The sequence below is a fragment of the Mus caroli genome, unplaced genomic scaffold (genome assembly GCF_978045245.1).
Source record: "Mus caroli unplaced genomic scaffold, Mus_caroli_1 scaffold_9, whole genome shotgun sequence".
In the NCBI taxonomy this organism is placed as follows: Eukaryota; Metazoa; Chordata; class Mammalia; order Rodentia; family Muridae; genus Mus; species Mus caroli.
In genome coordinates, this window is record NW_028227264.1 from 126,444,672 (window position 1) to 126,467,417 (window position 22,746).

Sequence of the window (22,746 nt, forward strand, 5' to 3'; positions counted from 1 at the left end):
GATTCAGCCAGTCAGGAGCTGCAGCCAGTCAGGAGATTCAGCCAGTCAGGAGATGCAGGCGACAGGACAGTGTCTCCTTTTCTCCTTCGACAAAGTCTCATGTAGGTCAGGCTAGCCTCAAACTCACTATCTAGCCTGCACTAGCCTGTACTCCCCATCCTCCTACCTCCTCCTCCCACAGGCTAGGAATAGAGGCAGACCACCACGCTGTCTAGAATATTTTCTAAATGTTAAACTCAGGCATATGTGGTGACAAAGTATTTTAAAATTATGTGAAAAATCCTATAAACACATAAAAAATTAAACTAGATTGCATTCTAGATTGAATGTAGTATCTTAAAGAATTTAATAAGGGGGACTGGAGAGATGGCTCAGCAGTTAAGAGCACTGGCTGCCCTTTCAAAGGGCCTGAGTAGAATCCCAGCACCCACACAGTGGCTGATAACCACCTCTGACTCCAGGCCTAGCAGATCCAAGGCCTGGTTCTGGCCTCCCAGGCACCTGGCAAACACATGATATACAGACACACATACAGGCAGAACATAAATATACATAAGATTAAAAACAAATAAAACCTAAAAGAAAAATAGGTATCTAAGTATTGAACTGTCCCCAGGAAATTAAGTCGTAAGTCCCCCATACATACAATGGACAGAGAGAAAATGACCCTGACCCTGAGTGAATGACTCCCGACTTTCATTCTTTGCACTTTGACCCTGACAAAATCTCAACAAGTGTGCTATGGCCTGATCGTCTTGCTGTCTGTAAATACTAACATTGACCACTCACCGTCACACAAGTGCATGCTTCACAGAGGCCACAACCAAATTTTAAAATAATCTCATAAGAGAACAAAAGAGCCAAAAAAATAAGTATACTGTAAAAAAATACAAAGATGTCATTTATTTACATTTTTCACTAATGATTAGCTCTAAAGATCCCATTTCTGCACTGCAGTTTAAGGAGCTCCTTTCTGCCGGGTCCATTTTTTTGTAGTCAGACGCTAAAATCAGCACGTTCTGCATTTTATGCATAGAACCTAACTGACCATTTACATTTTATACATTCTGTGCCGAAGAACCTCATGTTCCTCACGGTCCTGACAGGCGGCCACCGTCTTCATATGTTGGAGTAGTAGCGGTCCCGGTTCTGAAAGTCCCTGTGAGCGTATCTGGCATACGTCTGGTTATGCGGGATCCTGCCGAAGGGCTCCCGGTCATTGAAACAGGTCTGGAAGACTTCATCCACAGCCTCCTGGGCCTCTTCTCTGCTGACGTTCCGGACCGCCAAGATAGAGAGAACAGCTCTGTCCCGCACGCAAGTCTACGGAGAAGGAAAGCCCAGGGCTTTAAACTCTGTGTGAAATTTAATCATACGATATCATCGCGTTACCTAAACCAAATTAAGATTAATTTCTCCAGGGCTGGAGAGATGGCTCATCTACCAGAAGACCTAGATTCAATTCCCAGCACCCACACGGCAGCACACAACTGTCTGATACTCCAGTCCCAGGGAATCTGACACCCTGACACAGACAGACATGCCATCGAAACACTAAAGCATATAAAATAAAAAATAAGTCATAAAGATTCACTTCTCCTCCTGTTCTTTTATTACTTTCTGCCATTCTAAAAATTAAAATAAATTAACAAATATAATTCTCTAACCATGGAACATGTCAGTTTGCTCCAAAACTATTTGGGCATAAATAAGACCCCATTTCTTATTTTCTCAGGAATATAGCCAATGTCATCCTCTGATGCACCAGGCAGTGTCTGCCGAATATGAATCCCCACTTTGCAAAAGCACAAAAAGTCCGTAGACAAGGTCCTGAATGGTCTTGGTTAATTAAATTTAAAACAAGTTTCAAGGAGCTGGAGAGATGGCTCAGTGGTTAAGAGAGCTGCCTGCTGTTCCAAAGGACCCAAGTTTAATCTCCAATGGCCATGGTGGGCAGCCCACAACACGTGTAACTCCAGCTCTGGGGATCTGATGCCCTCTTCTGGCCTCCAAAGGCACCTACACTCACGTGCACATGCCCACACACAGTCACACATGCATGTAACCAAAATAAAACCTATCTTTTGAAAAAAATAAAATATATTTCACTTCCACACCTCTCCTTCATAATTTTTCAACTGACTGGTGACAGATTAACATTTTGCTATTTATCCTGAGGCAACAGGAAGCTACTCACAGATACTCAGACTTAAAAGGCGCCTCTGGTTTTAGGCAGAAAGAAAAACTAAACATAATCTTGTCGTGGGCCTCAGTTTTGCTATGAGAATAACTTGTCTAATATCTTAAATCTGTTTATCTTAAAACTTCCATGTTTTAAGAAACGTAAGGACCCCGCCATTTCAATGCCTAGAGGGCTTTTAAAATCCTTATTTCTCTCTTTTCCAAACTAAAACTCCAAAGAATATCCATTAAAGATAACTGTGGTGGTTTGAATAAGCTTGGCCCGCTGTTAGGAGGTGTGGCCTTGTTGGAGTGGGTGTGTCTCTGTGGGGTGGGCTTTAAGACCTCCATCCTAGCTGCCTGGAAGTCAGAGGTGGGGCTCTCAGCTCCTCCAGCCCCACCTCTGCCTGGACACTGCCATGCTCCGCCTTGATGATAACGAACTGTCTGGACCTGTAAGCCAGCCCCAATTGAATGTTGTCTTATAAGACTTGCCTTGGTCATGGTGTCTCTTCACAGCAGTGAAACCCTAACTAAGATAATCAAAGGAATATCATCTCTTCTCCAAACTGACATTCCAAAGAATGGTATGTGACCCATCCATTAAAGATTATCAAAGCAGGCATGGCGACCCAAGCTTTCAAAACCAGTGCTCAGGAGGCCTGAGGACCAAATTCAGGCCAACCCAGCTACATAACAAGGCTGTCTCAAAATTAAAAGTAAAAGCAAAGGCCTGTGTGGAGACGTTCCTCTGTCCCCGCCACCTAGAGGCTGATGCAGAGTGAGCCTGAGCCCAGGAGAAGAAAACCAGCTTCAGAAGACCTAGTCTCAAAAGAAGGAACAAATGAAAGAAAAACAGCGATTTTGATGATAAGCACCAATATTCTGCTTTCCTAGTTTTAACTCCGCCTCATCACTGGAGCTGGAAATGCTCATGCGCCAAAGGACAGCCCAAGATACACAGCGAGACCCTGTTCCCCTCCCACAAAAAGCACAGATGTGGAAGCTTTAGATGGTTCAGTGGCAGACCACAATTGGTCTGAACTCCTTGCCAGGCCGTGGTAGCACACACCTTTAGATCCCAGCACTCAGGAGGCGGGGGCGGGGGCGGGGGCGGAGGGGGAGGGGGAGGGGGAGGTGGGGGCAGAGGCGGGGGCGGGGGCGGGGGCGGAGGCGGAGGCGGAGGCGGAGGCGGAGGCGGAGGGATCTCTGTGAGTTCAAGGCAAGCCCGATCTACAGAGGAAGTTCCAGGACAGCCAGAGCTACACAGAGAAACCCTGTCTCAAAAACCCTCTGACATCAACTCCCGCCTCCAGGTTATCTAACTTGACTTCCTTCAGTGATGAGCTACAGATATGAAATATAAGCCAAATAAATCCTTTCCTCCCCAACTTGGCTTTTGGTTTTGGTGTTTCATCATAGCAATATTAATCCAAACTAAAACAAATTCATATCAAAGTAGTGGGACAGACCTGACCATGTTGTAATGGGGAGGGCTGTGGAAGGACTTTGGAACTTTGGGCTAGAAAAGCCATTGAGTGTTGGGGGCTCAGTGAGATGCTCTGTAGGAGCCTGAAAGATGTTGAGAGCTGTGCAGATGGAACGAGCCTGGCTATGATGTTTCAGAGGAAGTTTAAAGACTCCATCAGGGCTCTTTGCTATTTCAATTTAAGATTCTGTGGTCCCAGTCAGCTGAGGCTGAAGAATCAGCTGTGATTAACACGAGACCAGAACCACTGAGGTGAAATCTTCTGGGAAGTGTTTCCTTGGAGTCAGCTGTGTGCAGAGGTGGCCAAGGTTGTACCTCGTGCTGGCAGCCAGACTTGGTCATGTGTAAGGGTCACCCAGGTGGTACTGGTTCTGAAGGCATGAAGGGGTCATGGAGAGCCGCTGAGGTTTGGCACTGTGAGAGGCCAGGAGAGGTCACTTGTGAAGGTGCAGCCTCAGAGGCAGTGGAGTCCCCAGAAATGAGGGGTTATGGAGAAAGCTGAGACCCTGACATGAAGATAGCCCAAGAAGGGTTACTGCGAAAGTGCAGCCCAGGTGCAGTAGGAAGTCCCAGCATTTTGGAGATGCCAGGACCACAGGATGGCCTCTAAGAACAGCAGTATCAGTGGAGTGGAGCTAGCTGGAGCCGAGAAGACAAGCTGTGTGCTGCAGAGGGCAGAGCTGGAGACGTGACTCGGGCCCTGTGGAGGCCAGAAGATCATGACTGCATCCCAGACATCAGATGTTGAGTTATTTACATTGCTGGGGTTTTGTCCTGCTTTGTTCCGTTTATGACTGTGCCTGTTTCTTCCCTCTTGAAGTAACCAAAATTATTTTTTTTTTAATTCTTTTGGAGCCCACAGTTGAAAGACTGAATTTTTAAAAGAGACTGAGTTTTTACAGAGACTGAACGTTTTTGGTTTTGTTTTTTACAAGGTGGGGTTGCTCTGTGTAGCCCCGGCTGTCTTGGAACTGGCTCTGTAGACCGGGCTGGCCTCGAACTCAGAGATCTGCCCAGCCAAAGACTGAACTTTTAAAGTATTAGAATTGGTAAAGACTGCGACTTTTCAGTTTGTAATATTCTGGGGGAAAGGATATTCATTAATCTGAGATCTTGCATACAAGCCCCAAAAAGGAAATATTATGTCTTAAAGTATTATGTGTCAAGTTGACAAGGGGTCAATTGTGTATGTGTGTGTGTGTGTGTGTGCGCATGCATTTGTCTGTGTGTGTGAGTGTGTGTCTGTGTCTCTGTGTGTGTCTCTGTGTGTGTGTGTGTGTGTGTGTGTGTGTGTGTGTGTGTGTATGTGTGTGTGCGCATGTAAACCCACAGGACTATTAAGACATAAGGAAGACAGGCTATGATATCACTTGGATTCTTTATCCCCATTTCACCGTATCCCAGAGTTGGAGCTGGAGAGATGGCTCAGCAGTGAAGGGCACTCACTGTTCTTGCAGAGGACCCAGGTTTGGTTCCCAGCACCCACATGGAAGCTCACAACAATGTATAACTCTGCTTCCTGGGAGATCCGAGGTCCAACGTATTCTTCTGACCTGCGTAGGTGCCATGCATGAACCTGGCCCACTCACACACAGAGAACAAGGTCACGGCTCTCTTCTCAGGCAGTCACATGGCTGACCACGACTATGAAGCAGAACTAATCCCCATCACATTCTCTTCTCTCGGGTAGGGGCATGCTTACCTGGTGGTGTTGCTTTAATCCAAAACGAAGCCTGGAGAGTTCATTCACAAGGGAGCAGTCCCCACTGAGGCTTGCGGCTCGAATCTGTCACAAACACAGAGGGCAAGTGAGAAGCAAAGAAGATGTCTGTCTCTTCACACCAGCCAACGTTTAAAACTGGGAAAGAAGAGAAAACCACCATGTATTTCTGAGACTCCAGTGTATCTGACACTTTCTTCTAGAAAATTTCTTTAAGCATCTGTTAGAAAGGCCTCAACCCCAAGAGCGTGTTATACAAATCAGGGCACTGGGGCAGGGGGATGAACTTTACCCGGAGCCTCATGGGCAGCAATAATTTCTTCTAGAACAAAGGGCCAGAGTTGGACCTCCCGGTTAAAAGTTCATGATCTCTAGAGGATAATACAGACACTTCTAGAAATTACCAAAGGACTTCAAGAAAGCATCCTTCCAAAGAAACTACCATGTGACCCCAGCCACAGCCCCAACCTCAGGTGTTCTCAGACCTCCAGCCTCAGCCATGAGTCTCCTCAGGCCCCTGACTGTGTGTAACCTCAGACAAAGCTCAAAAAACAAAGACTGTTCTACTCAAGTCAGCCCAGATCTTCTAATCTATGATGTTAACAATATTTAAGTTCTGGAACTGCCCCCATACATGGCACACCCTTAGGACACACTTTTGTAATTAACTGCCAAGAGAATGGTCTGCTCCGTGTTACTTCCACACGAACACAGGTGCGTTCCTCTGTGTGGAACTTGAAGCATTGAGCACGTTAGCTAATAACGTTGGAGAGAGGTCTATTTAAAAACTCTGGCTTAGCCTACTTTCCAAATAATGTTTTAGTTAGATGCAGGGGGGGGGGGAGGGAGGCACCTAATGACTTCAAGGAAAGGGGCAAACAGTCTACATTATAAACTACACACCTGAGATTTGCTAATTCCTCAATCACTCATAATAATGTGCTCCTCAAATAATGAAATTCAAGAACTAAATACATACGTCCCACCAGGAGTATACGGACTTCTGAGAGCAACCCAAAATCATTAATGATAAATACATTTTTTTATATTGTGCTCCTGAGGCTAAATGTTTCACTCTGGGGCAAACAATGACTTTCAGTATGAAGCAAGCAGCCTAGTTAAGAAGCCAGGCCGGCCCAGCTCTGCCAGTAACTGTAGAATCCAAACTAGAGTTTCACTTTGCACATACGGAAGACGAGGAAAACAACTATCATCCTCAATGGACTGTTGTAGAGAGTGAAGGAGAATAAGAGGGGTTGGGGATGTAACGGTGGTAGGCTCTACCCAGCATGCACTCGGCTCTCAGCTCTACCCCAGTTTTGTAAAAGCAAATCCAAGGCTGGGAGTGCAGTTCAGTCAGCAGTGTTTGACACGCATGCATGAGGCCCTGGGTTCAAATCCAAAACAATAGAAATCAATCATTTAGCTCTCTCCACCAGCCGAGCAAGATGACCAAAGAAAAGGAGGCCAAGGGGAAGAAGGTGGTCCTGGCCCCCACTGTCATCAAGAAACAGGAGGCCAAGAAGGTGGTTGTGATGGTTTGTATATCCTTGGACCAGGGAGTGGCACCATCTGAAGGTGTGACCTTGTTGGAATAGGTGTGACCTGGTTGCAATGGGTGTGTCACTGTGGGAGTGGGTATAAGATCCTCACCCTAGTTGCCTGGAAGTCAGTCTTCCACTAGCAGCCTTTGGATGAAGACATGGAACTCTCAGCTCCTCCTGCACCATGCCTGCCTGGATGCTGCCATGCTCTCACCTTGATGATAATGGACTGAACCTCTGAACCTGTAAGTCAGCCCCAATTAAATGTTGTTTTTTATAAGACTTGCCTAGGTCATGGTGTCTGTTCACAGCAGTAAAACCCTAACTAAGACAATGGTCAACCATTTGTTTGAGAAAAGGTCCAAGAACTTCAGCGTTGGGTAGGACATCCAGCCCAAAAGAGATCTAACACACTTCATCAAGTAGCCCCACTACATCAGGCTGCAGCAGCAAAGAGCCATCCTCTATAAGCAGCTCAAGGTACCTCCTGCCATTAACCAGTTCACCCAGGCCCTGGACAGGCAAACAGCTACTCAGCTGCTTAAGCTTGCCCACAAGCACAGGCCAGAGACAAAGCGAGAGAAGAAGCAAAGGCTACTGGCCCATGCTGAGAAGAAAGCTGCTGGCAAAGGCGATGTCCCAACTAAGAGACCGCCTGTCCTCCGAGCAGGAGTCAATACAGTCACCACCTTGATGGAGAACAAGAAGGCTTGGCTGGTGGTGACTGCCCATGACATAGACTCCATTGAGCTGGTGGTTTTCCTGCCTGCCCTGTGTCGAAAGATGGAGGTGCCCTACTGCATCATCAAGGGAAAGGCCAGGCTGGGACGCCTGGTCCACAGGAAGACATGCTCCACTGTTGCCCTCACACAGGTTAACTCAGAAGACAAGGGTGCTCTAGCTAAGCTGGTGGATGCTGTTAGGATCAAATATAATGACAGATATGATGAGATCTGTCACCACTGGGGAAGCAATGTCCTGGGTCCTAAGTCTGTGGCTCAAATTGTCAAGCTGGAAAAGGCAAAGGCTAAAGAACTTGCCACTAAACTGGGTTAAATGTACACTGCTAAGTTCTCTGTACATAAATATAATTACAATTTTTTTAAAAAATCAATCATTTACTTTTTTAAAAAAAACCCATACAAGCATTGCATTTATCTCTCAAGTGTGACCCACGAAATGTACTTACTATGATTTAGAATAACTTAAATGAGCCGATACTACTATTAGGCCTTGAAGATGACATTTATAGCAATTCTACAAAGAGACTGCTAAAGTCACAAGTGCAGGGAAAGGACTATGCTTAAAGATATCATATCCGAACAAAAAGCTCGGTGCTCTGGGGAGAATAAATGTCTAAACTCACCTCCGAGCACGCCAGATGTCTGATGTTGGTGAACCAGTGGACATGAGCCCGGCAGTGGTCAAACGCGTGAATGAGCTCGTGGGTGACCACCCTGCCCATGTGCGCCTGATTCCGGATGTTATTCTCGCACAAAACAATCTAGGAAACACCAAAGTAAGAGAAGTTCGCTCGTTTCCAAAACCAACTCCTTTTGCAGATCCCATTTCTCTCATGCATGGCCTCCCCCGGGAAGCCTCCACTTAACCTTCTCCCCCACATCCCCGTAAGTCCCACTTCTGGTGACCTCTCCCCGTTAGCCCATGCCTGCAGTCCCGTAAAGGGCGTGTTCATACGCTGCACCCCGTCAGCTGACCACACCAGTTTACCTCGGGATGCCGCAGCACTGTGGTTCTAAGAACGGGCTTTGGAGCCGGGCGTGGTGGCACACGCCTTTAATCCCAGCACCTGGGAGGCAGTGGCAGGAGGATTTCTGAGTTCGAGGCCAGCCTGGTCTACAAAGTGAGTTCCAGGACAGCCAGGGCTACGCAAAGAAACCCTGTCTCGAAAAACCAAAAAAAAAAAAAAAGAATGGGCTTTGGGTTGAAACAGACTTATTTAAAGCACAGTCTGGGGCCCTGCTAACTTAGCAAGCTGGCAGTTTTCCATATATATATATTTTTTTTCAACTGTTAGGAAGTAATACAGACATGAGTGTGGGTGGCCACAGAGACCAGAAGAGGCGCTAGAGCTGTAACCCAGAGCTGAGGTTACTAGTGAGCGTGAACCACAAGACAGGAGTGCCGAGATGTGAACTCTGGTCCCCTGAAAGAGGACTAAGTGTCCTGGAGTCATCTCTCCAGGTCCCCAAGCAAGTTTCTTAGCCTGTCTGCGCCTCAGTCTCATAAGGAGATAAGTATCTGCAGAGAACTGGGGCTATGCAAAGTGCTTGTCCACAGGTTTCAGAGCAAGCAGTGAGTGAATACCGTCCCGGCTAGAATGAGGGAAAGTCCCCCCCGTCCCCCCCACCCCCCCACCCCCGCGTCGCGTCGGGAAGATGTCAGAGAGGAGAGCGGAAAGCCAGTGGCATGCTAAGCAGGACCCTGTGAGGACAAGGCAGACATGAGGGGCCTAACCATGGCAGTTGCGTTACTACACGCCTGAGAGACACTCGGTAGGCGTAGATGCTTTATATGCATTCATTCAACATTAACTTACTCGGCTAATATTCATTAAGACCTAATGATCGATTTACAATCTACTAATGGAGACAGAAATTAATAAATATTCATCAAAGTGATTAACACCTGCAGTGCCGGTCCTGAGCAAGTAAGGAAGTCAGGCCGAATCCGGAGAGCACCGGCTTCTTTGTAGTAGCAGTGTTCAGACCCGCGGGGCGGGGCGGGGTGGGGCGGGGCAATGTGGCCCAGTTGGGAGACTGCCTAGAAAGCACCAGGCCCTGGATTCTATTACCCAGAATCTCTCCATGGCGGACCACCACTGGGGAGGTAGAAGCAGGAGAATTAGAAGGTCACGGTCATGCTCAACTCTAAGTTGAGTTCAGCCAGCCTGAACTACAGAATCTGTCTCAAAAATGAGCAGCTAGGGCTGGAAGGGTGGCTCAATGGTTAAGGGCACTGGCTGGTCGCCAGAGGACCCGAGGTTAATTCCAGCACTCACTTGGCAGCTCACAACCAGCTGGAACTGCAGTTCCAAGGGATCTGATGCCCTCTTCTGGCTTCTGTGGGCAACACACACACACAGACATGGAGCACAGACATATTATCAAAACAGCCATGCAGATAAAAATGAAAAATGAAATTTTAGAGACAGCAGGGGAGGGAGGTACCTAAGAAGGATTGGGGGGAGGAAGGAAAAGGGGAAATGAGGTAATTAGACTCTAATCTCAAAAGACAATTTATTTAAATCGAAAATTAAAACGTTATCTTAACAATAAAATAGAGAGGGATGGAGAGATGGCTCAGCAGGTAAGAGCACTCACTGACTGCTCTTCCGAAGGTCTTAAGTTCAAATCCCAGCAACCACATGGTGGCTCACCCATAATGAGATCTCTCGCCCTCTTCTGGTGTGTCTGAAGACAGCTACAGTGTACTTATGTATAATAATAAATAAATCTTTGGGCCGGAGCAGGGCCAACTGGAGTGAGTGGGACTGACAGGAGCAAGCAGAGGTCCTAAATTCAATACCCAACAACCACATGAAGGCTCACAACCATCTGTACAGAAACAGTGTACTCACATACATTAAATAAATAAATAAATCTTTAAAAGAAAAAGAAAGAATAAGTAGAAGCTGCCCTACTTAAACAGAGGATAAAGAACAAGAACAACATGTGCAGAGGAGGAGGAGGGCTGGACGGAGAGAACACACCAGAGGCTGAGAGCCGGACCAAGAGCAGAAGCCGAGTGGGTCTGAAGGCCTGAGCCAGGTTGGTGACATCAGCTGAGGCTGTGCCACACAGACCCTGTCTACTCCACAGCAGCGAGAAGCCTCCCAGGGGAATGCTGAAGCAGGAGCATGCTTTTGTGTTTACTCTGGTGATAGGTGACCAAAGCTGTGTTCAGAGAAACTAGATAGAGGCCCTAAGCTGAACCTTGGCCCTCACCCTAACCCCCTAACCCTAACCCAGAGCCTAACCATGATCCTGACCCTAACCCTCACCTCACCATGATCCTAACCCTAACCCTGACAGAGACCATGACCCTAACCCCAAGCCTAACTGTGACTCTAACACTAATCTTACCCTTAACCCTAACCCTAATTCCTCTAACCCTATCCCTGATCCTAACCCTAACAGTGACCATGACCCTGACCCTGACCTTAACCCTAGCCAACACGGTATTCTAGGCAAGAGGCAGAAGACAGCATTTTAGGCAAGAATGGTAGGAGCTAGCCGGGCGTGGTGGCACACACCTTTAATCCAGCATTTGGGAGGCAGAGACAGGCGGATTTTGAGTTCAAGGCCAGCCTGGTCTATAGAGTGAGTTCCAGGACAGTCAGAGCTACACAGAGAAACCCTGTCTCAAAAAAAAAAGAAAGAAAGTAAAAAAGAATGGTAGGAGCTAAAAGATAATTTAGGAGTTAAATTGAACAAAATTTGAATTAGAAATAAGGAAGGAACCAAAAGTATCTACAAATGTCTATACTAAGTGGTAGAAACATCTTCTGAGATGTGTAAAATCAGCCTGCATCGCCTCAGCTACCCTGAGCTACATAGAGATCAGCCAGGGCTACATCTGTGTCAAAAAAAAAAACAAAAAACAAAAAACAGTGAGTGCATACCGTGTGTGTTCTTTTGTGATTGGGTTACCTCACTCAGGATGCTGTCCTCCAGATGCATCCATTTGCCTAAGAATTTCATAAATTCATTGTTTTTAATAGCTGAGTAGTACTCTATTGTATAAATGAACCACATTTTCTGTATCCATTCCTCTGTTGAGGGACATCTGGGTTCTTTCCAGGATATCAGCCCAGAAACTTAGATTATCCAAGATACAATTTGCAAAACACATGAAACTCAAGAAGAAGGAAGACCAAAGTGTGGATACTTCGTTCCTTCTTAGAATGGGGAACAAAGTACCCATGGAAGGAGTTACAGAGACAAAGTTCAGAGCTAAGACAGAAGGAAAGACCATCCAGAGACTGCCCCACCAGGGGATCCATCCCATATACAACCACCAAACCCAGGCACTATTGCATAAGCTAGAAAGATTTTGCTGACAGGACCCTGTCATAGCTCTCTCTTGTGAGTCTATGCCAATGCCTGGCAAATACAGAAGTGGATGCTCACAGTCATCTATTGGATGGGTCACAGGGCCCCTAATGAAGGAGCCAGAGAAAGTACCCAAGGAGCTAAAGGGGTCTGCAACCCTATAGGTGGAACAACAACTAACCAGTACCCCCCAGAGCTTTGTCTCTAGTTGCATATGTAGCAGAGGATGGCCTAGTCAGACATCAATGGGAGGAGAGGCCCTTGATCTTGCAAAGATTATATGCCCCAGTACAGGGGAACACCAGGGCCAGGAAGTGGGAGTGGGTGGGTTGGGGAGCAGGGCGCAGGGAGGGTAAAGGGGGCTTTGGGGATAGCATTTGAAATGTAAATGAAGAAAATATCTAATAAAAATAAATAAATAAATAACAGATTGGGTGAACAATTACCAAGGTGAACTTGAACACACAAGGTCTAAGGCACTTTTTTTAAAATATGGGGGTATATGTACTGCAGGATCCATGAAATACATTTTTTTTTAATTTTTAAGATGTACACTATTTATATTATTTATGTAAGTACACTGTCACTGTCTTCAAACACACAAGAAGAAAGCATCAGATCCCATTACAGATGGCTGTGAGCCACCATGTGGTTGCTGGGATTTGAACTCAGGACCTCTGGAAGAGCAGTCAGTGTTCTTAACCGCTGAGCCATCTCTTCAGGCCCCAGGTCTAAGGTATCTTTAAGACAATCCAAGTGAAAAGTGGAGGCAAGCATTCGGATACACAAGCAGAGCATTCAAAACGGAACTCTGACCTCAAAGAAAAACAAGATCCCCTCGGCAGAACACAGAAGAAGAAAAGGTCTGTGGGACTTCAACGCTTGAGGGCAGAAGAGAACATCAGCAAAGCAGCAGCCGGGAGAACGTGCATGAAACCTCGGAACAGCGTCACCAGCCACTGTTCCACATCCGCTGAGGATCCCAGCCACCGTTCTGGGCAGGCTAAGACCCTACAATTCCAAGCCACCATTCCATGCTATGACCCTGCGATTCTACCCAGACTTGTATCTCAGAGACACTTACAAATATCACCAGGAGGGAAGGTTCAAGAGTACCTGCAGCATTGCCTCACACAATGACAAGGTTGGAAACTATCGGATAGGGCGAGCTCTGATGCAAACACAGCAGAACAGCATACAAGAGAAGTGAAGTAAACCAGAGAGGGCGCACACGGTGGCATGGAAAGATTCACAACCATGAGCCAAGCAACTGACTTAAAAGTCCTACACAAAGGCTGCCAGACAGGACTAGTGGCGTGTGGAAAGTGTCCGGCGTGTATCGGAAGGGAGAAAGGGGGAGAGAACAACTCAGCAAAGAAACACACCTGAGACGTAGACGCATCAAAGCCTCCGCTGACGTTTCCATCGCAGACTTCGCAGGAAAAGTGTCTTCCCCTGTTCACAGCACTGGAAAGCACGGAGAGATGTGAGCAGCCCCCACCAGGTCACCCAAGACCGCACGGCACAGCCCTCTCACCGCCATTTAACACAGTTAAGACTCAGCTGTCTCGTCTCCAGACTAAAGGAGACTGTCTCTTCAGAGTCCATACCATCTCAGACTCCATCAGGATCTACTGGTCACCTGACTAGGACCACATTGGAAATATGACAGAGTCCCACCCTTGGGCCAGAGTGGTAAGAAGTAGATATCAGGAGTTATTTCCTCTAATCGTCTCTGGGTTAACATCTGGAAGCCTCCTACTAATTAGTTCAAGCTATGGTTTCTTCACCACAATGCCCTAGGCTGGGGGAACGGAGAGGCCAAGTTGGTAATTACTGACAAGATAGACTGTGGATATCGCCTTTACTCATATTCAAAATGAACAGCGGGGACAGAGACTGAGCTGAGACAGAAGAACAAGGCCAGCGGGAGAGCACACGGCCCGCCACTGTTGACAGAGAAATCTTGTGGTCCCAAGTGAGAAACACCCAAGTGTAACAGCTCTGCTATTAGTTGGGGGTTGGAGGCAGGGGCGGGGGGGGGGGGGGGGGCTCCAGACTATACAGTGACTTTTTAAAAAAAAGATTTACTTACCAACCTGAGTGTTTCATAGCATCGAGTAGAAGTTTGACATAAGGATCTACAAAGACATTAAGTATGCTCATTAGAAGATGTAGCAGCAATTAGTGTACCCAAGCAACAGGCATCACAAAACAACTCACAAACACTATCTTAAACCAGAGTCTAAAATGGGAATAAAACGTGTAAATTAGCGCCAATTAAATCAAGTCATGACGAAATAGAACATAAATACAAACACTAAAATGGCGCACCCATGTATCTTTACACCAAAAATTGGTTTTGCTAAAGTGACTAAACGCTTCGCGTTAAGGCCCGTGTTAGGAGAACATGGGCACCCTGGGCCACGGTTAGAAAAACAAACCAGCATAGAGCCTAGACTGGAGGCAGGCAGTGCCTACACTGCTCTCTGTGGTAGCACCATGCCTCGCTCTGAGTACCACAGCCCGATGGGACCTGCCCACCAAAGTTCTTCAGTGAGGGTTAGCAAGCAGAAATGTGTGAGTCTATGGCCAGTAAGAGAGAAGAACGGTGGCTTAGGGATTGAGCCCAGTGGTAGGGCCTTGCCTGGTAAGCACAAGGTCTTAGGTTCAGTCCTCGCCTCTGGGGAGAGGAAGGGAGGAGGGAGGGAGGGAGGAAGGAAGGAAGGGAGCTAAAAAGATGGCTCAGTGGTTAGTGGAACTTGTTGCTCTCACTGAGAACCCAGGGTGAGTTCCCCAGCACCCGCGTAGTAGCTCACAGTCCTGGACACCAGGAATGCAGAGAGTGCGCAGACACACATGCAGGCGAGACAATCACACACAAAAATAAAGTAAATTTAAAAAAAGCTTTAAAAAGAAGACAGTAAAATCTTTGATCAGTTCATTATTGAATTATGACCAATTCTGCTATAAAATAGTAACTATTTGGGGGGTCGAATACATTTAAATCTTACTTTCCTAAATAAATCTGAGGTAGATAGGCAATCTGCGGATGTAGAGGAGCAAGGCAGTCTCCCGGGACTGGAGATAAATTGCTCAGTGGGAACCAGTGTGCCTGGGTGACCCGCGGCAATAATAAACCTCTTAGATGTCACAGGCTTCTTTTTCTTTTTTTTTTTTTTTTGGTTTTTCGAGACAGAGTTTCTCTGTATAGCCCTGGCTGTCCTGGAACTCACTTTGTAGACCAGGCTGGCCTCGAACTAGAAATCCGCCTGCCTCTGCCTCTGCCTCCAGAGTGCTGGGATTAAAGGCGTGCGCCACCACCGCCCGGCTGTCACAGGCTTCTTAGAGACTATGATGAAGCTAGGAACTCTCCCTAGAAAAATGCACGTAGGTGCATAAACACGAGGGTTTTCAAAAGTTCCTATTCTAACATTCTCCACTGTCCCTACTGCAGTGACTGAAGGTTAAAGAATCGCCCACCCCACGCCCACCCCACCCCAGGGAAGGGGTGCACAGCCAGAAGTAGAGCTGCCTTATTAATGAATGGAGCGCTTTCCAGCTCTCACCTGCACCCTAGAGCCCGTGCCGCTGCATAACTTACATAAGAAACTAGTGAGTGTGACCCAGAAGGGCAGACTCCCAGCCCAGGCCTTCAGAAGCGCGAGTGGGGCGGAGGCCCACGCCCCCTCCCGCCCACGCAGCCCTGGGGCTGCAGTGCTGTCCGGAATCAGTAGGGGGACGTCCGGGCCCTTCCTCACCCCCGGGTCCTGTGCCACCCCGACCCCAGCCTCCAGGTCGCGGCTCTTACTGGTGTCCAGCGTCTTCTGGAGCATGAGCGGACAACTCTGGTCCCGGGTGAAGAGGCTGGAGAGGAAGCCCTGCTGGGGCTTCCCGTGGGCCGGCGGCTCGGGCGAGCCCTGGCCAGAGTCGGGTCGCTGCAGCAGTGGCTCGCCAGCCGCTGGGCCGGGCTCGCCGTCGCCCGGAGCTCCTGCCATGAGGCCCGCAAGCCTCCTCCTGCCCTGCCCGCTCGACCTAGGACAGACGCTTCCGCCGCCGGCGCATGCTCCACGGGCCAGCACGAAGGAGACGCGGCGGGGCTTGGTGGGCGTGGTCAGTGGGCGGGGCTGATGGGCGGTGCCTCGTGACCGCCGATGCTTGCCACTATATTGCTTTCTGCACCTCAACCATCCTCCCACTCCCTCACCTGCTGTTTCTCTTATTCCCGCTACCCACTCAGACCGAATTAAAGGCAGTGTTTTCAGAAACGCTTGGAAATAACAAAGACTGGTTGGTGTCATCAAAATGTGGCTCCTGGGGACCCATTCATCAACCCTCCTCTTGCCCAGAAATAACTCATTATAAGGTACACATATCTTGGGGCTGGAGAGATGGCTCAGTAGATATGAGCACTGACTGCTCTTCCAAAGGTCATGAGTTCAATTCCCAGTAACCACATGGTGGCTCACAACCATCTGTAATGGGATCTGATGCCCTCTTGTGTGTCTGGAAACAGCTACAGTGTACTCATATAAATAAAATAAATCTTTAAAAAAGAAGGGGGTGGTTGGAAGATGGCTCAGCGGTTGAGTACACTGACTGCTCTTCCGAAGGTCCTGAGTTCAAATCCCAGCAACCACATCGTGGCTCACAACCATCAGTTATCTGACACCCTCTTCTGGTGTATATGAAGACAGCTACAATGTATTTATATATAAATCTTTAAAAGAAAGGTACACACCTCACTTCTACAGCATATATATATATATGTATATATATATATATATATATATATATATATATATTATATGTATATACCTCAACTCACACTGTGATGTCTGTCTCGAAGGCTTTTTCCTCAGTTCCCATAATCAGAGTCCACATTAAGTTTATTTATTCCCCAGGGTATTACCAGCACACTTACTCAAAATTAATGTTGCCGGATCTACAGTTTAAGGCACTTTGTCCATGTTAGTGCTCTCATGACAGACTTCCAGCTTTTACGTAGTGTGTGTGTGTGTGTGTGTGTATGTTTCTTTCCTCACTAAATTATTCAGCTCAGCTCCCACTGCTAAACACCTGCTCCCACAGGCCAGGCAGGATGGTAGAATCGGAGAAAACAAGGACAAATGTCCAAGAAAAATAGGCATGCAATGCCTTGTGAACAGCACTTAGGGGTCACGGTGTTCCGTAAACAAGAGTTGAATGGGAAGCAGAAGGCATTCACTCGCTTGGAATATTATACAAATATGAGCGCCTGCACTTACAGACTAATAAAGTCATAAGCCAAAGATTAGATTCTTTTTATCAAGGTCCACGTATGTACATTATTACCAGTCCTCATGACAACCTTGCAAAATAGTATCAACCCTAATTTGCAGCTAGAACTGAGCTCAGCAAAACTGACTTGCCCAGCTACAGAAGGAGGCTGAAGGTGTTACTCACTCGAGAGAGTGCTTGCCTGATACGCATGAAGTGCTGGGTTTTACGCCCAGCACCACACAAGCAGACAGTGGCCACATGTGCCTGTAATAGCAGCCCTGGGGGGGGGGGGGGTAAAGACAGGAGGATCAAAGATTCAGTGTGATCCTAATCTACATAGCAAGGTCAAGGCCAGGCTGGGTGACACAAGGCCACTTTCACATCAGACATGGAGCTGCAGAGTTTAGAGTTTGCCCAGCTGATTTCCTGTCTTGTTTTGAGGATTACAGTTAAGTGATTTGATGGATCTCAGAAGAGACTTTGAACTTTGGACTTTTACATTGTTTAGACTGCTACAGACTGCGGAGGGGTGCTTTTGAAGTTGGACTAAATGTATTTTGCATTGTGCTTTGGCTATATATGGCCCCCATAGACTCATGTGTTTGAACAGCCTGTGGGGGCCAGGGGTGAAATGTGATACTTTGTATGTGCTTGGCCCAGGGAGTGGCACTATTTAGAGGTGTGGCCCTGTTGGAGTGGGTGTGTCACTGTGGGTGTGGGCTTTAATACCCTAGTTCTAGCTGTCTGGAAGTCAGTCTTCCACTTGCAGCCTTCAGATGAAGATGTAGAACTCTCAGCTCCTCCTACACCATGCCTGCCTGGATGCTGCCAAGTCCTGCCTTGATGATAATGGACTGAACCTCTGAATCTGTAAGCCAGCCCCAATTAAATGTTGTCCTTATAAGACTTGTCTTGGTCATGGTGTTTGCTCACAGTAGTTAAGACCTGAGACAACACCTAAAACAAATAAACAAAGGCACATTAGAGCGTGGCTGAAGAGATGACTCACCAGGGGAAAGCAATTGCTCTTGCAGAGGACCTGGGATCAGTTCCCAGCACCCACATAGTAGCTTATATCCATAACTCCCGCTCCAGGGGACCCAGTGGCCTCTTCTGACCTCTGGGTGTCTTAGGGTTTCACTGCTGAGAAGAGACACCATGACCAAGGCAAGTCTTACAAAGGAAAGTATTTAATTGGGACTGGCTTACAGGTTCAGAGGTTCGGACCATAGCACCATGGTGGCAAGCATAGCTGAGGGCAGGCAGACATGGTGCTGGAGAAGCTGAGAGTTCTACATCTTGATCTGACTGCAGCCAGGAGGAGGGTCTGAATCACACTGTAAAAAGGCTACATGCCCTCCCATAAGGCCACACCTCCTAACAGGGCCACTTCCCATGGGCCAAGCATATTCAAAAAAGCATATTCACTGGGCAGCAGTGCAGGCAAAGCACTCATACACATAAAACATAATCTATATATAGGAAGCTTTTTGTTAGAATGGTGATGAATGAACTTGTGGAAACTGAGTCATTCAAATATTCAAATTCAGCTTGGTTAGTTTGGAATGCTAGAGAAAAGTCAGTAGGCATGGTACAGACCATAACCTGTTGTTCTCCTCTGCTTCTCTGTTGCTGTAACCAAACACTGACAAGAAACAACTTGGGGAGGGGGGTTCACATCACCTCTCACGGTGTAGTGCATCATCAGAGAAAGTCAAGAACTGAGGAAGGAACAGAAGCTGACACCTCAGAGGAACACCATCCACTGACTGTGCAGGAACACAGCTTGCTCCCACAGCCTTCAGCCTGCTTAACCTACTTCTCTTGTTGTCTTATTTTGTCTTATTTTGTTCTGTTTTGAGGCAGGTTCTCACTATCTCAACCAGGCTGACCCAGAACTCTATATAGGCCAAGCTGATCTCAAACTCATAGAGTGTGATCCACCTGCCTCTCCCTCTGGAGTTCTGAGGTTAAAGGCATGTGCCACCATACCCAGACCTCAGCCTGCTTTTTTTTTTTTTTTTTTTTTTTTTTTTTTTTTGGTTTTTCGAGACAGGGTTTCTCTGTATAGCCCTGGCTGTCCTGGAGCTCACTTTGTAGACCAGGCTGGCCTGGAACTCAGAAATCCGCCTGCCTCTGCCTCCCGAGTGCTGGGATTAAAGGCGTGCGCCACCACACCTGGCTCAGCCTGCTTTCTTATACAACCCAGGACCACCTTCCCAGAGGTGGCACCTCCCATAGTGGGCGGGGCCAATCTGATGTCCTTAACTGAGTTCCTCTTCTCAGCTGTGTCAAGATGACTGCACACCGCGTAGAAAGTGGTTGAGATTCTGCTTGAAATATTACTCAACTACACGGATAAGCAAAAATGCAAACTAAGAGATAAAACTAAAATGCAATATTATTCCAGTGGGGGTATGCACGTGTGTGTGTGTGTGTGTGTGTGTGTGTGTGTGTGTGTGTGTGTATGTGTGTGTGTGTGTGTATACTTGAGGGCTTGGGTGTGCGTGTGCCACAGCACATATGTGGGGTTGAAATATGACCTCAGATGTCCACACTACCTCCCGAAGCCTTAGATGTGACCTCCAGATCCAAGCTCAGGTACTCATGCTGACACCTCAGCGCGCTGCCCACTGGACCATCTCCCTAGCTCCTAAACTTCCTACTGTCCTACAATCACCGTGCAATACTTTATAATCACAAAGATTAACTTTAAGGGGCTGAATGGGCTTTCAATGCTACATGCATAACTTCACATATAATTTTACCTGCAGGGGAAAATGCAAAGGCACTCTGTAAAAGTAAGTAAGAAAAACAGAGAAGTAAAAGTTTAAAAAAAATTTTTTTAAGTACTCTGAAATGTGGGGAAGTAAAAATAGAAATGAGTTAAGGATAAATACCACAGAGAACAAGAGGGCCAGGTGTGGAGTGCACAACTCGGTTCTCAAGGAGGAAGAGGAATTAACTGAATAAAAAGAAGACCTCTCCAAAGCAGTCACAGTGCTTGTCTCTGTGCAGACAGGATTTGGGGGTTTGTGTTATTTTGTGCTTTTCATTTTCTAAAGCAAAAATAACATTTAAAATCAATCTCAGTAACAAACTAATTGCATATAATTTTAAGCGTTTGGAGCATTTTAACATTTAATTCCGTTTTATAATTGACAAATAAAAATCGTATTTATGGCATACAGCAAATGATTTTACACTGCTGACTGTCAAGCACACATATCCTTCTATTTTAGGGAGTGGGGAGTATAGTCTGATTGTTTGATTCAGGACTTTTACTTTTTTTTCTTTATATTAACTGGCGGGCTAGAGAGATGGCTCAGTGGTTACAAGCACTTACTGATTTTACAGAGGACACAGGTTCGATTCCCAGAACCAAACTGTGGCTCACAACAGTCTAAAAGTCCATGGTCAGAAGACATGACGCCCCCTTCTTGGCATACTCGAGCACTGCACGCACGCACTGTGCATTCCTACACATAACCTTTTTTTATTATTATTATTATTTATACGAGTACATCGTAGACACACACCAGAAGAGGGCATCAGATCCCATTACAGATGGTTGTGAGCCACCAAGTGGTTGCTGAGAATTGAACTCAGAACAAAATAAGACCTCATTGCTCTTAACCACTGAACCATCTCTCCAGCCCCCATAAAATATTAAGAGGAAAAATTAACCCCAGCACTCGGGAGGCAGGGGCAGGCGGATTTCTGAGTTCTAGGCCACCCTGGTCTACAAAGTGAGTTCCAGGACAGCCAGGGCTATACAGAGAAACCCTGTCTCGAAAAACAAAAACAAAAAGAGGAAAAAACACTAGATATTGATCCAAGGGCGGCCCGCATGCTAAGCAAGCTCTCTACCATTAAGCTACCACTCCAGTCCTGTTCCGGATTTTTCTGGTCAAGAGGACACACTGTGGTCTAGACCGCAGGGATCAGGAGTCAAGCCACGCCCCCTGCGGTAGTTTTGCAACCAGCATCTGATCCACTTATCCAGCGTCAACAACAATTCGGGGAAAACATAGCATTTCCTTATTTCGCTAATAACTGCGAAGGTCCGAAGCGAATCCCATCGACCGGCGCTGCGCAGGAAAAGTGCCACACGCTGTCCACCAAGCGGCCTGGCAGTACTCGCTTCCGGAAGGAGCCCCAGCACCGGAAGTAGGCAGGCGCGCGGAATTTTGGGAAGAGTTGACCTGGAGCTTTAGCTGTTACCAAAGCAACCGGAGATGGGTCCAAAAGGCGGAGAACTTCGCATCTGCTGGTAGCTTCTCGCTGTCTCTGCCTCCTTTTTCAAAATATAAATTGAGGATTTTTTTTTTAAGTTACAGACCACTATGTTCTAATGTAGAGTCTTCTTTTTTTAACTGTGCAAGTTAAAAAAATATCGTTAGCTATCCAGCTACCCAGAGGCAGAGTAAAATTTTCACTTATTACCTATCATGGGATTTTTTTTCCCCTCTATAGTAACATTTTTGCATTGTCTAGCTGATTTCGCGAAACTAATCTTGCTGCTTTCATATATGTATGTAAATGTTGTAACTATAACTCTGATATTAAAATCTCCGAGACAAGAAGACATTGAGGCCCCAGTGTAAATCTGATTGCCCCGAGTTTGAATGCAGCACATGAAGACATTTCTTTCCAAGAGGTTTGACCGTAAAGGAGAAAAGATGTCAGTAGCCTGAGAAGAGTAACAAGCAAAAGAAAGAAATTGGAATTGTTCCAATTTATAGAAGCAAGGCCCTGACTCATAAGTACAAGGGAAGAAAGACCCCATAGAAAGTTAAAAGATAAATAAATAAATAAGTACCAAAAAAAAAAAAAAAAAAACAAAAAGAGGTAGCTAATGGGTGGACTAACCACCTCACTTCATCGCTACACAGGAAATGAGGTGACATCAAGTCTGTAAACTAACTCACATTAGAAAGGACCTTGGGAAAGAGGATGCCAAAGTGGAGTTGGCTGGTTAAGAATGAAAACCTGAGGACTGGAGAAATGGCGCTATGGTTAAGAGCACTTGCTGCTCTTTCAGAAGACCCATGTTAGATCCCAGCACCCATATCAAGCAGCGTATAACGACCTGTATCACCATCTCCATAGGCCAGGTGAGGTGGCGCTGGTCTTCAGCCCCAGCACTCAGGAGGCAGAGGCAAGTGGATCTCTATGAGTTTGAAGCCAACGAGATCTATACAGGAAGTTTCTAGGCCAGCAAGGGCTACACAGTGAGACCCTGTCTCTAGATAGACCAGCAACAACAGGGTTGCCAGAAAGACATTCAGTAGCCAAGATCTCCATCTGCCCTTTGACAGGACTAGGGCTGGGTTCCCCGCAGTCAGCTACTCTATCACTCCAGGTCCAGGGGATGGCTCCTCCTTCCTCTGCCATCCACGGGCATCAGGCATGAGCAAGGTACACAGATGTAAATGCAGGCAAAATACCCATACATGTGAAATAAAATTTTGT

General features: G+C 46.8%; 1 protein-coding gene across 1 annotated transcript; it reads right to left on the reverse strand.

Moving 5' to 3' along the window:
• Positions 1 to 875: 875 nt before the first annotated feature.
• Positions 876 to 16,076, reverse strand: Atp23 (ATP23 metallopeptidase and ATP synthase assembly factor homolog). The gene is made up of 6 exons (XM_021174932.2): positions 15,821 to 16,076; positions 14,105 to 14,150; positions 13,395 to 13,476; positions 8,301 to 8,438; positions 5,373 to 5,456; positions 876 to 1,323 (listed from the first exon to the last, which is right to left on the reverse strand). The coding sequence occupies exons 1-6, from the start codon at positions 16,005 to 16,007 to the stop codon at positions 1,120 to 1,122; spliced, it is 741 nt and encodes a 246-aa protein (XP_021030591.1). The 5' UTR covers positions 16,008 to 16,076; the 3' UTR covers positions 876 to 1,119.
• Between the last annotated feature and the right edge of the window lie 6,670 nt (positions 16,077 to 22,746).